We start from the raw sequence: 13,494 nt of genomic DNA on the forward strand, positions 1-13,494 counted from the left end.
ACAGTGACATAGGCGACCCTATTTGTTAGGAAGCTGTGTACTAATCTGACATAGGAAAGCGGTAGGTGGAATTTATGGAGCTTGTAGATGAGTCCAGTATGCCATACTTTGTCAAATGCTTTCTCCAGGTCGAATAGTACTAGACAGGATGGTTTGGATGTGTTGAAATGATTTGTGATGCGAGTCGTTAGTTTTAATAAATTATCAAGGACACTGTGTTGAGGTCTAAAGCCTGCTTGGTGCGACGGAAGTAAACTGTGTGCTTGTAAGTGCATGTGTATGCGTCGAACAATGATGCGTTCGAATATTTTGCTAAATGTTGATGTGAGCTGAATAGGTCGATAGTTTGTTGGGTTGGTACTATCTTTGTTTGGTTTTGGGAACATTAGGACCTTTGAAATCTTCCAGTCTGTCGGATAGTGTCCTGTGCGGAGGATAAAATTGTAGATAATGGCCAGAAAGGACAGCAATGCAAGCGGGGCCTGTTTAATCAATACATATGTGATATTGTCCAATCCGGGAGCAGTGTTTCTCTTCCTACGCACAACATTGATAATATCGTCTGTTGTGATAGGAACAGTTAGAGCATTTGTAGGATCAATAGTGTGCGTATTACTGGGTTGCAGTTGCCTGTTATTGGGGTTTGTGACTCTGTCAATTTTGGTCTGGAGGCGGAGATTTGGAGCTAGTTGCGGTGTCGGAGTGAAAGTGTCTTGCAAGGCATTTGCGAAGGCATAAGCCTTTTCAGTGTCTGTGTTTAGAGCTGCGTCCTTGATTGTTATCGGATAAGGAGTACTACTGGATTGTCCAGTGAGCACCTTGAAACGTTTCCAGTATTTTGTGGGATGGCTTTCGTCACTCAATTGGTTGCACGTTTCAATCCATCGACGTTGTTTATAAGCTTTTATATAGTTATGAACTGTACGCAGCCATTGACGGTGCAAGTTAAGGGATTCAGGATTTCTGGTCTGGAGATAGTCCCTGTATGCTCGTCGTGATGCTGTGATTAGGTGAAGATATTGCGGAGGTAGCTTTGGTTTGTAACTATTGAGAGTGGTCGTAGGTATGTTAGTGGTTGCCGCACTGGTAATCTGAGCAGTAAGATGTTCCACCGCCGTATCGAGTTCCTCTGAATTGTTTGGTTCTGGATGCGGGTGAGAAAAAGCATTCTGTAGCTTTTCACTATATGCCTCCCAGTTCGCTTTGTTGTAACACCAGATTTTTCGAGGTTGTATTGTACTGCTCGTATTGCGGTTACCAAGATTTAAGGTAATTTTCACTGGGTCATGGTCACTGCCGATGGAATCCAGCACAGATATGTTCAAGCAGGCACTTAGAGATGTTGATGTTATAACAACGTCAGGGGTAGTGTTACTTATGGGACGTGTGGCTCTGGGCAGTACATGGAATTCTGCTGTAGTGTTTTGGTCCAGAAATTGTAAAAAGTTTGTTTTGTCTTGCATGGTTCGACTATGATAATTGATGTCCGCTGCTATGATATAATGTTTGCTAAGGGTTTGGATATGTTGGAAGAATTGGTATGGAATAGTCTCCCCTGGTCTTACATAGATGGTAGCAAATGTAACGACCCGGGATGGAAAGTAGATGGTACTAGCAGTATGTTCTGGCAAATGGAAGTGTGGTGGGAAGGTAACTGTTCGATATGGTAATTTTCTATCTACTCCAATTGCTGTGCCGCCGTTTACTCTTAAGCCCGGTGGACCATCGTGGCGTAAGATGTTGTATGGTGGAATATGACAGATCATTTTTGGAGCCAGATAGGTTTCGTTTAGCGCAAAGCAGTGAACAGATTCTTCCAAGAGCAGGTGTTGCAATAAAGCTTTTCGTTTAGAAACGGATCGGATATTTAAAAATAGAAAATTATACATATTCCGTACTGCCATATTCAAAACCTTAAACCGCAGTTTCCAAGTGGGATATATGGAAATGCACATGAGGACCAGAGTATGTTGCATGGAGTTGCAAGTTGAAAATGGTTTTTGCAGATGCCGTTACTTGGGTTAATATGTGCGTTCTTAAAAATGGGTGCACATTTTGGAGAGTCAGTGTGAAGAAACGTAATAGATCTTCCACTGTTACTGGATGTCGTAGTGAGTTGTCAGGTTCTGTAGCAGTGTCATTGGTGCGCAGGGGGACTGTTAGGTCAGGGTGTTCAGGTATTGCTTCTGGCTTGGCTTTGCATTTGTAGCTGTATGTAGGATGGTTTTCCGTACATGTGACACATTTTGGTGGAGCAGTTTGGTTTTGACATTCTTTGGTTGAATGGGGTCCTGAACAGTATCCGCATTTATCTCGGTTTGGACATGCAGCGGTAGTGTGCTTGTTATACTGTTGGCATTTTTCGCACCGCAATGGAAGAGGTTGTTGAGAACGGGATGGTTCAACTTTGTACCTGCGTCTGTATATGTATGCTCCACTGTGTAGTAGTGTGTCTACAGCATTTTGTGAGTCTGTTAGGACCCGCACCATGTATGTGGGTCCGTTGTTATTGCGAATACGGATACATTTGCGGATTTGTACACCTTCGCATTCCAGTTCCTCAAAGATCTCCTCGTCTGTTAAGACAGGTTCTATACCCCTGATGACTACTGATAATAGTGGGGATTTATGTGGAGGTGGTGGTTGTTTTTGAATGGAAGCATTTAGTGTTTGGATGTTTGCTTTGGCTCCATAGATTTCAAAAGAAGCTTTGTTTCTAATTAGTTTTGCAAAGTCTGGATCTGGTGATTTCAATATGATGCCATTTCGGGTGAACAGTATTTGTGCAATTTGTGCCCTTGGTACATACTTAGATGTTTGTTGGAACACATGTTTTGCTGTATTGAATTTGGTGTCGTAATTGGTGAGCAGGAAGTTGTATAAGCTGTTATCCTGTTGTTTGGATTTTAGTTGGGTTGCATGAGCTGTATTTCCTGTATCTCGTTTAATTGGTGATCTAGATCGTTGACGTTGAGGTAGAGGTAATCCTTCATAGGAATTGCGACGTCGGTGTTTTGTGGAATAGCTGGGCGTTTGCATTGGATCATTGGTACTTCGTGAATCGAGCATCGTCTCGGAGTTTGGACCGTCCGTCCGTTTAGTACCTCCGGTGAAGGTTTTCACCCCTTCTCGCTGTCGTAGCAGCGTTGCAGGAAGACCATGATGCATATCAGAAGACCACAACCGTGAGTTGTTTATATGATCCAATAGAACAAACGCAAATCCTATGGGAAAAGAGGCACAAACTCAAACCAACTGACAACTCAATCCAAAGAAGCGAATCCAAATTCCAAACTAATTGTAGAGCCCAAGACAAAAGAAGAGGAAGGATGAAGGTAGTAAGGGAAAACAGTTTCAAAAAATAGTGCAAGTCGTATGTCTGCTCCACTCAACGTGTTCAACCAAAAAGGTTCCTCGCAATCACCTAACCACCGTATAGGCACAATTGGTACCGTTTGTCCGTTCCAGACTTACGGCTTCCACCTGGAATAATTGGCCCACGATGCGTGACACAAGAGAGACCGACTTACGATTACCTATACCTTGATGGCGTTGTTATTGCTTACCTTCTACTTATATAGTCCAGAATCAAAAAGGTTGCTCATGGGAGATTCACTTTTGTTCACTGCAGTACATTTTATTCTTTAATTTGTAGCTTTGATGTTCACATATCTTTCGAACAATGTTAAAGCACAATTTTTCACTATGATTACAATCAAACATACCATTATTTGTTGTACAAAAACTTAAGTTTCTTGTACACATTTTGACAGAACCATCTAGCGGCCGGTGTAGGAAACTCAGTATAAAGTAAGTATATTCTGAGCTTTTTATCAGAATATTAGGTTACACAGCAACATAAGATACGCTTCGAGTAATTATCTATATACATGAGTTTCAATTTTCGACAAAATATTTTCATACTACACTCGACGAAACTGGACAATCGTTATTTCAAATACGAAAGCACGCACATATAGTAAATTTAAGCAAACGTTTTGTTTCTCTTTACTTACATATGTATCATTTTGTTTACGAGTACCATATTTTGTCTGACCAATTTTTTTGGTATTCTTAAACATAATTATTTAGTAATTACAAGCAACATTTGGTTATCGGAAACAAAAAGCATAACCAAACAGCTCAACCAAACTTTTTTGGTAATTCCAAACAAACCAGTTTTTTCTGTGTAAGGTACACTGCGTAAAGTTGTTGTTTACTTCTATAGTCTTTGTCCTTGTACCCCACATGTAAGGGAAATTAAACGACTATGAAACCCAGATAATCATTTTGGGACAAGCTGTATAGAATGCTCATGAAACTATAGATTTCTTCCGATCACTTCATAGAAAACACCAATTCTTACCAAAGAAATTTTTAAAAAAATATATCTGCAGGCATATGCTGTTCCCGTCAGCCGGAAGTCGACACAAGAAAATCTTCCTCAGTCCTACAAGCTTCTTCCGGTCCGGATCAGCTCATGATATCTTCTTTCTTGCAATGCACCTCGGCATCACCATCTTGCTCGTCCGTCCTTTGTTCCTCCGACTGGATGAGAAGAGGAGGTAGGCCGGTCTTTTGTGGCGGTGATAAATCTTCGGATCGTGGTGTCATCCCGGTGTTTTTTTTTTTATTCAATCGTTGGCCTCCCAGAGTGTGTTTTGGCCTCCATTGTTCAAGAATAACAGGCCATCGTCTTCTTATTGGCTAACAAGGGCGGTTGGTTGTCATGGAATCAAATGGTCTTTCTCTTCAAGCTGCAGTTTGGATGGTTGTTTTTAGAGTGCCCTGCTGGCAGATGGACACGTTTGGCGGGGTTTCATTTCACGCAGAGTTTCTAAATGGAGGTGTGCACTAAATTTATAGCAAGGCACTGGTTAAAGTAGATATTGTGAAAGGAAAATGTATTTTAAAAAAATAAAACTGGAATGTCACGGTGGTTGTGTTCGTATAGGATAAAATAATTGCAGCCTCATCTTTATATCCGGAACAGATTCAGGTTTTGCCACTCAGAACTTCAAATCCTGCATTTCATAGGATATTGATTGATTGGTTTGGTTTATTATACTTCGGCTAATCACGAAGGTGATATGATGAAATTCATGAAGGGACACTGACAAGGAACACCCATTTCCAGGTCGGGATTCGAATCAGGGAATTTCATAGTATGTATAAGCGTTATTACAATTTACAGTTTATTATTAAATTCTCCACCATCATAGATTTTTTAAAAGAAGCCTTCGTTTTCTGAAATGTTTTGGTTAGTTCTCCTTTCATTTTCGTAGATTTCTCGGTCGTGGGGCTTTGGATGTCTCGATCCTGCAGCTTCGGATGTCTCGATCTCTTTCAGCTTTGGAGTCTCGATCTTTCAGCTTTGGAGTCTCGATCTTTCAGCTTTGGAGTCTCGATCTTTCAGCTTTGGAGTCTCGATCTTTCAGCTTTGGAGTCTCGATCTTGCAGCTTTGGAGTCTCGATCTTGCAGCTTTGGAGTCTCGATCTTGCAGCTTTTGATTCTCGATCTTGCAGCTTTGGAGTCTCGATCTTGCAGCTTTGGAGTCTCGATCTTGCAGCTTTGGAGTCTTTCAACTTTGGAGTCTCGATCTTTCAGCTTTGGAGTCTTTCAGCTTTGGAGTCTCGATCTTTCAGCTTTGGAGTCTCGATCTTTCAGCTTTGGAGTCTTTCAGCTTTGGAGTCTCGATCTTGCAGCTTTGGAGTTTCGATCTTGCATCTTTGGATTCTCGATCTTGCATCTTTGGATTCTCGATCTTGCATCTTTGGATTCTCGATCTTGCAGCTTTGGAGTCTCGATCTTGCAGCTTTGGAGTCTCGATCTTGCAGCTTTGGAGTCTCGATCTTGCAGCTTTGGAGTCTCGATCTTGTATTTCCCTGCTCTTCACCTTTTCCGACTTCACTGTTCTCCGCCATTTCAGATTTCTCTCGACGAATTATAGAAGGACTACAAAGTAACCTTTAATATCTTTAGCAAACAATCGATCTAAAATTGAACACGGTGTATTAGCCATTAAAAATATTTCACACCCTACTCGATATACTAGCTTGCCTTCACTGAGAGAATTCTTCAATGTCCATGAAACACTTCAGTCCAATTTTGATATAATTAACGTAAGGTTTGTAACACTCTCTAACCCGATCGTTAAATGGAAAATCAGTGTCTGAAGACGGGGGCCTGCCCACGTCTTCCTTCAATGTGGAGATCCGTTATTTCCTCCCTAGAGAAGTTTCTATTTTGGTTGTGAGCTGGGGATCAAGAATTAAACGCCCACTCTTGTCTCGCCACACCGTTGTAGGATCCGCGTGTGTCGGTGTTCTTGAGGAAAAAGCTATGAAATGATAAAGTCAAATGTTTCTCGAAGCACAGACTCAGATTTTTTAAAAGTTGTCTAGTGGTTTATTCAGTTTGAATCAATAAGTATTTAAAGGCTATATTGTACAATCGATCCTTGTGTTTTACCATTTCGGAGTAAAAAAATATATGTTTACTCAGTACTTAATTCGAGCTTCCATTTGGCACTGTGCGTTTTTCAATTAGATGTTCTTGTTCTGTGAAATAATACAAACTTTCTTACATTATTTACCGTAGCTTCTTTCCTGTATCCACATTCATGTTGTAAACACACAGTCGAACTTTCGTTTTAACGTGGATATACTCGTAGATGCAAATTTCCACTAGCCTTCAACTTTCTTTATTTCGTGTTTCGATCCGTATTTATGGTTTTTTTTTTTTTTTCGGATATTGAAGTTTCTATTTTTGAATACCTGTAAATTATTTTTGTTATTTTAAGATGTTTTCCTTCAATCTCTTTGGAAAATATATGGTTTTTGGTTATATTATTGTTGAAGGTTGTCTGATCGTTGTGCGATAAGGGAGACCCTGACTTCAATTGTACTCCTTATCGCACAACGTGAGGACAACCTTGTGTTCTGACGTCAGACGACTACGTTGTTAGGTTAAGTCCGTTAGGTTTGGTTCTCTTAGCATAAATACACTGTAAATGTATTATTTATGCTAAGATGACTAAACCCAACAGCATAAATACACTGTAAATGTATTATTTATGCTAAGATAACTAAACTCAACAGCATAAATACACTGTAAATGTATTATTTATGCTAAGATAACTAAACTCAACAGCATAAATACACTGTAAAAGTATTATTTATGCTAAGATAACTAAACTCAACAGCATAAATACACTGTAAATGTATTATTTATGCTAATATAACTAAACTCAACAGCATACATACACTGTAAATGTATTATTTATTCTAAGATATCTAAACTCAACAGCATAAATACACTGTAAATGTATTATTTATGCTAAGGTAACTAAACTCAACAACATAAATACACTGTAAAAGTATTATTTATGCTAAGGTAACTAAACTCAACAGCATAAATACACTGTAAATGTATTATGTATGCTAAGATAACTAAACTCAACAGCATAAATACACTGTAAATGTATTATTTATGCTAAGGTAACTAAACTCAACAGCATAAATACACTGTAAATGTATTATTTATGCTAAGATAACTAAACTCAATAGCATAAATACACTGTAAATGTATTATTTATGCTAAGGTAACTAAACTCAACAGCATAAATACACTGTAAATGTATTATTTATGCTAAGGTAACTAAACTGAACAGCATAAATACACTGTAAATGTATTATTTATGCTAAGATAACTAAACTCAATAGCATAAATACACTGTAAAAGTATTATTTATGCTAAGATACATAAACTCAACAGCATAAATACACTGTAAATGTATTATTTATGCTAAGATAACTAAACTCAATAGCATAAATACACTGTAAAATTATTATTTATGCTAAGATAACTAAACTCAAGAGCATAAATACACTGTAAAAGTATTATTTATGCTAAGATAACTAAACTCAACAGCATAAATACACTGTAAATGTATTATTTATGCTAAGGTAACTAAACTCAACAGCATAAATACACTGTAAATGTATTATTTATGCTAATATAAGTAAATTCAACAGCATAAATACACTGTAAATGTATTATTTATGCTAAGATAAGTAAACCCAACAACCCTTACATAACAAGTTAGACATTTAACTTGCATCTTCACGTAAATTAGGCTCATTATGTTTCATTAATAATGGAGGTTCCTCAAACTTAATACTAGGTTTTTTTCCACTTCCAATTGCTTCCTCACCACAAATCCTACAATTCTGGAATCCTTGCTTCATACCCCTTCCAACGATGTATCATACATATTTGTATGAAGGGTCAATTCGACATCCTTACCAGACATTTAAAGGTCGATATTTTCCGTAGACCAGGTTTGAGCATCTGAGTTGCACTTATGGCGCCCAGCAAGGGGCTACATGCGGTGTGAGCTTCACGCCTGCATACTGCACCTCGAGTTCTGTAACGAGCAGAGCAGGAGAGAGGGAGCCGCTTGCTTGAGAGGACAAAGATACTGTGGAGGGGGCGCTCTCCTTTGAACGGAATACATGGTGTGGCAATAAAGTTTCCGGATTGATTTACTTATTCATTTCAGGTCACGTCGATAACAAAGAGCTGGGTAGTATACTGACCTGTGGACTATCCTCTGCCTGCGCAGAAACTTTTACGCACATGCGTGGAACAGTCTGGCTGTAGCATTTGTTACAAGCGGACCGTGCATCTGAGCTCCGTCGGAATCATGTCCACCTAGGAGGACGTTTGCAAACAATGAAGTCAGCGGCGGCTTGTAACCACACATTCGCACACATTAGCATTTTACCAACTAGGACGACGTTTGCAAACAATGAAGTCAGTGGCGGCTTGTAAGCACACATTCGCACATATTATTAGCATTTTACCAACTAGGATGACGTTTGCAAACAATGGAGTCACCGGCGGCTTGTAAGCACACATTCGCACACATTATTAGCATTTTACAAACTAGGACGACGTTTGCAAACAATGAAGTCAGTGGCGGCTTGTAAGCACACATTCGCACACATTATTAGCATTTTACCAACTAGGACGACGTTTGCAAACAATGAAGTCAGCGGCGGCTTGTAACCACACCTTCTATTGTCGTGTACCTTCAACTGTGTCAGTTTGCGCTATTACTTATGATACACCCTGTATACAGCAGTGTTGCCACTACTAAATTTCCTACCCACGTATATTTACTGTAGCTCTGTAGGTTTTGTGTTTTCTCTCGCAACGTCATTACGTACTCTACCTCTTCTTGTTTCAGGTGGCCGCGGTGGCTCAGTCGGTAACGCGTCTGACTACCATGCTAAAGGTCCCGGGTTCGATCCCCGGCCGGTTCAAATCCGGGAACTTTTCTAACGGTGGAAGCGGCCCCAGCGCCCACCCAGCGTCGAATAACATGGGTACCTGGGGGAAACCCTGGGGGGTAAAGGCGGTCAGGGGCGTGATGCCGATCACATTACCCCCACTCACGACCGGATCAAGGAAGTGTGGGGCGTTACCCCACACCCCCTATACGCCTTCATGGCGTGGTGCTATGCACAGGGGAACACTTTACCTTTTTTACTTTACCTCTTCTTGTTTCACCAACTATTCTACGGAAACATATCATCTCTACTATCGTTATTTGTCTTCACACTTTTCCTCTTACTGGCCAACTTTACCTTCCGTATAGTAAACATTGGTTCCACTACTGACTTATACACTTGTAGTTTAGATTTGGTTTGGTTTTTTGTAGTTCAGTTTCCTTATGGAGCTTATGAAGTGGCTGTTCTAGATACAAAATTGAATTGTATATCACGGACGAAATAACAAACATCGGAAGTCCGTCGCTTCAGATTTCGTGCAACGTGCTTTCAAAGGCACAACCGCCGTTGGCCCTCTGCAAATATTTCATTATACAAGCTTCCTGTCACGCACCGATATGTTACATCAGCAGTTACATAAGACCACCATATAGTCACGACATAGTAAGGACATCATAAAAAATAGGGGGTGTTCGTCACTTTTAATCTGCCCTCAATTCTAATGCCTATGTTGTTCCCGTAAAGAAGTTCGTAAGCTTGTGAGTGTCTCACATCAGTTTATCATATTATCTCTCATCCTCATCATCGCGAGTAGCCAAAACTGGCAGAAAAGCGACGTCAAATAGCGTACTTCAATCTAACAATGGTAAGCTTTCCGAGTGGAAATATGCTTCGGGGTATTACGATCACACTTCGTCTACGCTCATTGATTGCTTGATTGAGCTGATGGGGTTGGGTACCCTATTCTACACCCTCGAATTTTGAAAAATTCTTTTTTTCATTATGAAGATTGTGATCCTATTTGTGAATTTAAAAAGAATGGAGTGCGGAAAGAAGTATTTACGACTGTACAGCCGTTTAAAGTTGCGATTTTGTCGTTTTGTTGAGTCCAAATTTCCCACCGGTTCCGGGCTCCGCCCCTGGGGTAATTGACTTACCGCCCCCTACCGCTACCGCAGCCCCGCCTTTATCTATAGAGTCCCTTTTAAAGGCATGTTAGAAATTGGCCGAAGTCACCTTCCCCCAACACTACTTCTCACTGTTTTCCGCATTGACACATGAAGATACAAAAAATGAAGGCTAAAATTAAACCAAAGAAGGTAACTTACCTCTCTTTACCAAGGCCAGGTATCGAATTGTGGGTCGAAGTTCAATTTGTAAGTCCAAAAATGAAGTAACTCCTACGTTGAAAGTCCTTGTTGTCCTTTTTCACAGAATACCAACCTCCACTCCCTTCCCATCATAAAAAAAAATAGAAGTCGCAAATTATCCCATCCCACAAGTCATTTAGAAAAAACAACCCTCCCCTTTACGGCATGCAGTTGCCAAAAAAAATAATTATTTCCAATTTCTGAAGTCGCATAAATGAAATCCAATGTCTGAAATGTCCAATCCGCCAATATATCACACAAATATCATATCGCAATCGCAAATGTTCCTATTGTACAAGTCAATCATAAGATTAAAAAGAAGAAAATCAGACGTGCGCCTGTGACATAAATCGATCATCCGAAATCTTCAGACTTGCGCCTGTGACATGAATGCATCATTCGCCAGCATAAAGTTCTGAAAAACCTTTTTGAAGTTACGCAAGGAATTTTAATTTCATAAAAAAACGTAAGTTTCGTAGCACGTAGATCAAAAAAATTACTTTCCACGCTATTTAGAAACATCGTTTATTATGAAGAACTAATTTTTGTAACGCGAATATTTGAAATGTGCGAAAAATTGAGGGTGTAGAAAAGGGTACCGGAGCCAGCATGTTTTAAGTCCACTTTATGCACAGTAAGGCTAATCGGGACTGGACCTACAGTTTAAAGTGGGATCCGAACCACTATGTGCCTCCACCGGGTATCGAGTTCAGGACCCCTTGATTACAAGGCGACGATGTTACCACTACGTCATCGGGGAGGTCCCTTTGTTCTTTACTTCATACCAAATATGTATCACACCCTGTTTTTTTTCTTTTTTTCATTGCTACTATAGAATATTCTATGTACTATCTTGCAATTCATTTCACTTGCAAGACAAACATATATTTTGGTGATTCATATACAGTATTGTTTTCTTACAATGCATCTCTTCTTTCAGCCGAATTGGATGCAAAGCAAGGAATACTGGGACAAATCATTCGAAGCAAGATACCATGCAAGGAAGGAGAAGTGGTCGAAACTTCCACTTAAGGTAAGTGTTAAGTGTTTGTTCTATAAGCAGCACAGGTTGGATTGAATTTTGTTACAGATCTATTACAGTTTTTTTTGTGGGGGTTATTATGATCTCCACGCTCCTGAGAGCCACTTATTAAAACTAATATAGTAGGGTGCAAGAAATGAGGCGGCCGGGCGGAAATACGGTGGTGCCAAATATTGCAAAGAGAAGGCGAGCGAGGGACAAGAATTGCTGATTCTCTCAGAACATGTGACAACGTTCACCATGCAGAGGTCCTGCTTCGAATATCGACCTCGGAATGGGTGCATCGTCACGCATCTTGATCGTCGCGATTAGCCAAAAGTGGCAGAAAAGCGAAGTAAACTAAACCAAATCAATCAATCAATTAACCATAGCCGATGGTCGCGACAACAGAGTTCACTACAGTCAGATGTATTATTTTTGTTCATTTGCATTACGTCATATTCTGAATGTCAGTCTTTCTCCACACTCAAGGGACTATAGCATAATACGATGTATGGTATTGCACACTAAATTGCCCTCTAAAATGTTATCGATGTGCTACTTTGAGTTTATGTTCAAATAGTTGCTGATCCATTGCTTCATTCTTTCTTTCATTCGTTCCTTCTTTCTCTGTTTATTTCTTTATTTTTTCGTTTTTTCCATTTCTTGTTTGTTTCCTACTTTCTTCACTTCCTTCATTTTTCTTTGTTTCTTCTTTCCTTTCTTCCTCCTTTTTTCGTTGTTTCCTTCTTTATTTTCTTCCTTTCTTTGTTTCCTTCTCTTCTTTCTTCCTTCTTTTTCTTTGTTTCCTTCTTTCCTTTCTTCGTTATTTTCTTTGTTTCCTTCTTTTCTTCCTTTCTTCTTTTCTTTGTTTCCTTCTTTCCTTTCTTCCTTCTTTTTCTTTGTTTGCTTCTTTTCTTTCTTTCTTCGTGTCCTTCTTCCGTTCTTTCTTTTCCTTTTGTTTCCTTGTTTCGTTCTTTATTTTCTGCCTTGTTTTTAATTTATTTCGTTCTTTTTCTTCTTTGTCTTTCTCTCCTTCCTTCTCTCTTTATTTCTTTCTTTTTCGTATTTTTTCGTTTCTCCTTTCTTTGTTTCTCTCTTTTCTTGTTTCTATCTTTCCTTCTTACCTTCTTTGGCTCAATGACTATCAGCGCCATCTCTTGATATAGTGCTTATTTACAAGATTTACAAGTCTTCTTCAGAAGGCTTTTGTAGTAATGCAAGTTTTCACCGACTTTCTATGAAACGGTGCATAATTTTTTCGCCAAAGTCCATAGGAACGTTAAATAGAACTCCATAATGTCTCCACTGGGAAAACACCCAAACAACACCCGGCAACCACGCATAATAAGGATGGAATCTCGTTACGTGGCGGGACATCGAAGTAGAAGACAGCACTTCGAAGTTCTCCGCACTGCTCGGTGCATTGAAAGGCATTCAAGGGTTCCAGGAATTCCAGTCACGTGACGGGGATCATACCCCGACGTGGTGTTGAATCCCTGAGCCACCGTTCCTGAGGGAATCCCGTGCTTTATATTACAATCCTTGCATATCTCTCTCGCCTTGATGATCTACTCGGAGGATTTTACACAGTCCTCGTTAGAAATCAGTTCTGAGTGTGAATCGGACATTTTCATCGCTTCTGCCGCCTTGACTATTGTTGGTTGGAGTTCTAATTCGGAAATATCCTGTTCTGGGGTTTCGTAATCTCCCGATTAGGTTAGACACGAGACTTTAAATAATTACTATGAAAATACACTAATTAAGCATGTTAAGCAGCATGCAATGTCTAATTAACATTGCATG

The 13,494-nt window shown here is 39.7% G+C and overlaps 1 protein-coding gene across 1 annotated transcript in view; it reads left to right on the top strand.

Moving 5' to 3' along the window:
* Positions 1-13,494, top strand: part of alpha-Man-IIb (alpha-Mannosidase class II b) — a 463,611-nt gene that overhangs the window by 193,909 nt on the left and 256,208 nt on the right. The window contains exon 2 of the mRNA XM_083114244.1: positions 11,608-11,700. Within this exon, the coding sequence (XP_082970370.1) occupies positions 11,608-11,700 (93 nt within the window). The remainder of the gene's footprint in view (positions 1-11,607; positions 11,701-13,494) is intronic.

This window comes from Lepisma saccharinum, chromosome 29, assembly GCF_977018435.1.
Source record: "Lepisma saccharinum chromosome 29, izLepSacc3.1, whole genome shotgun sequence".
Lineage (NCBI taxonomy): Eukaryota > Metazoa > Arthropoda > Insecta > Zygentoma > Lepismatidae > Lepisma > Lepisma saccharinum.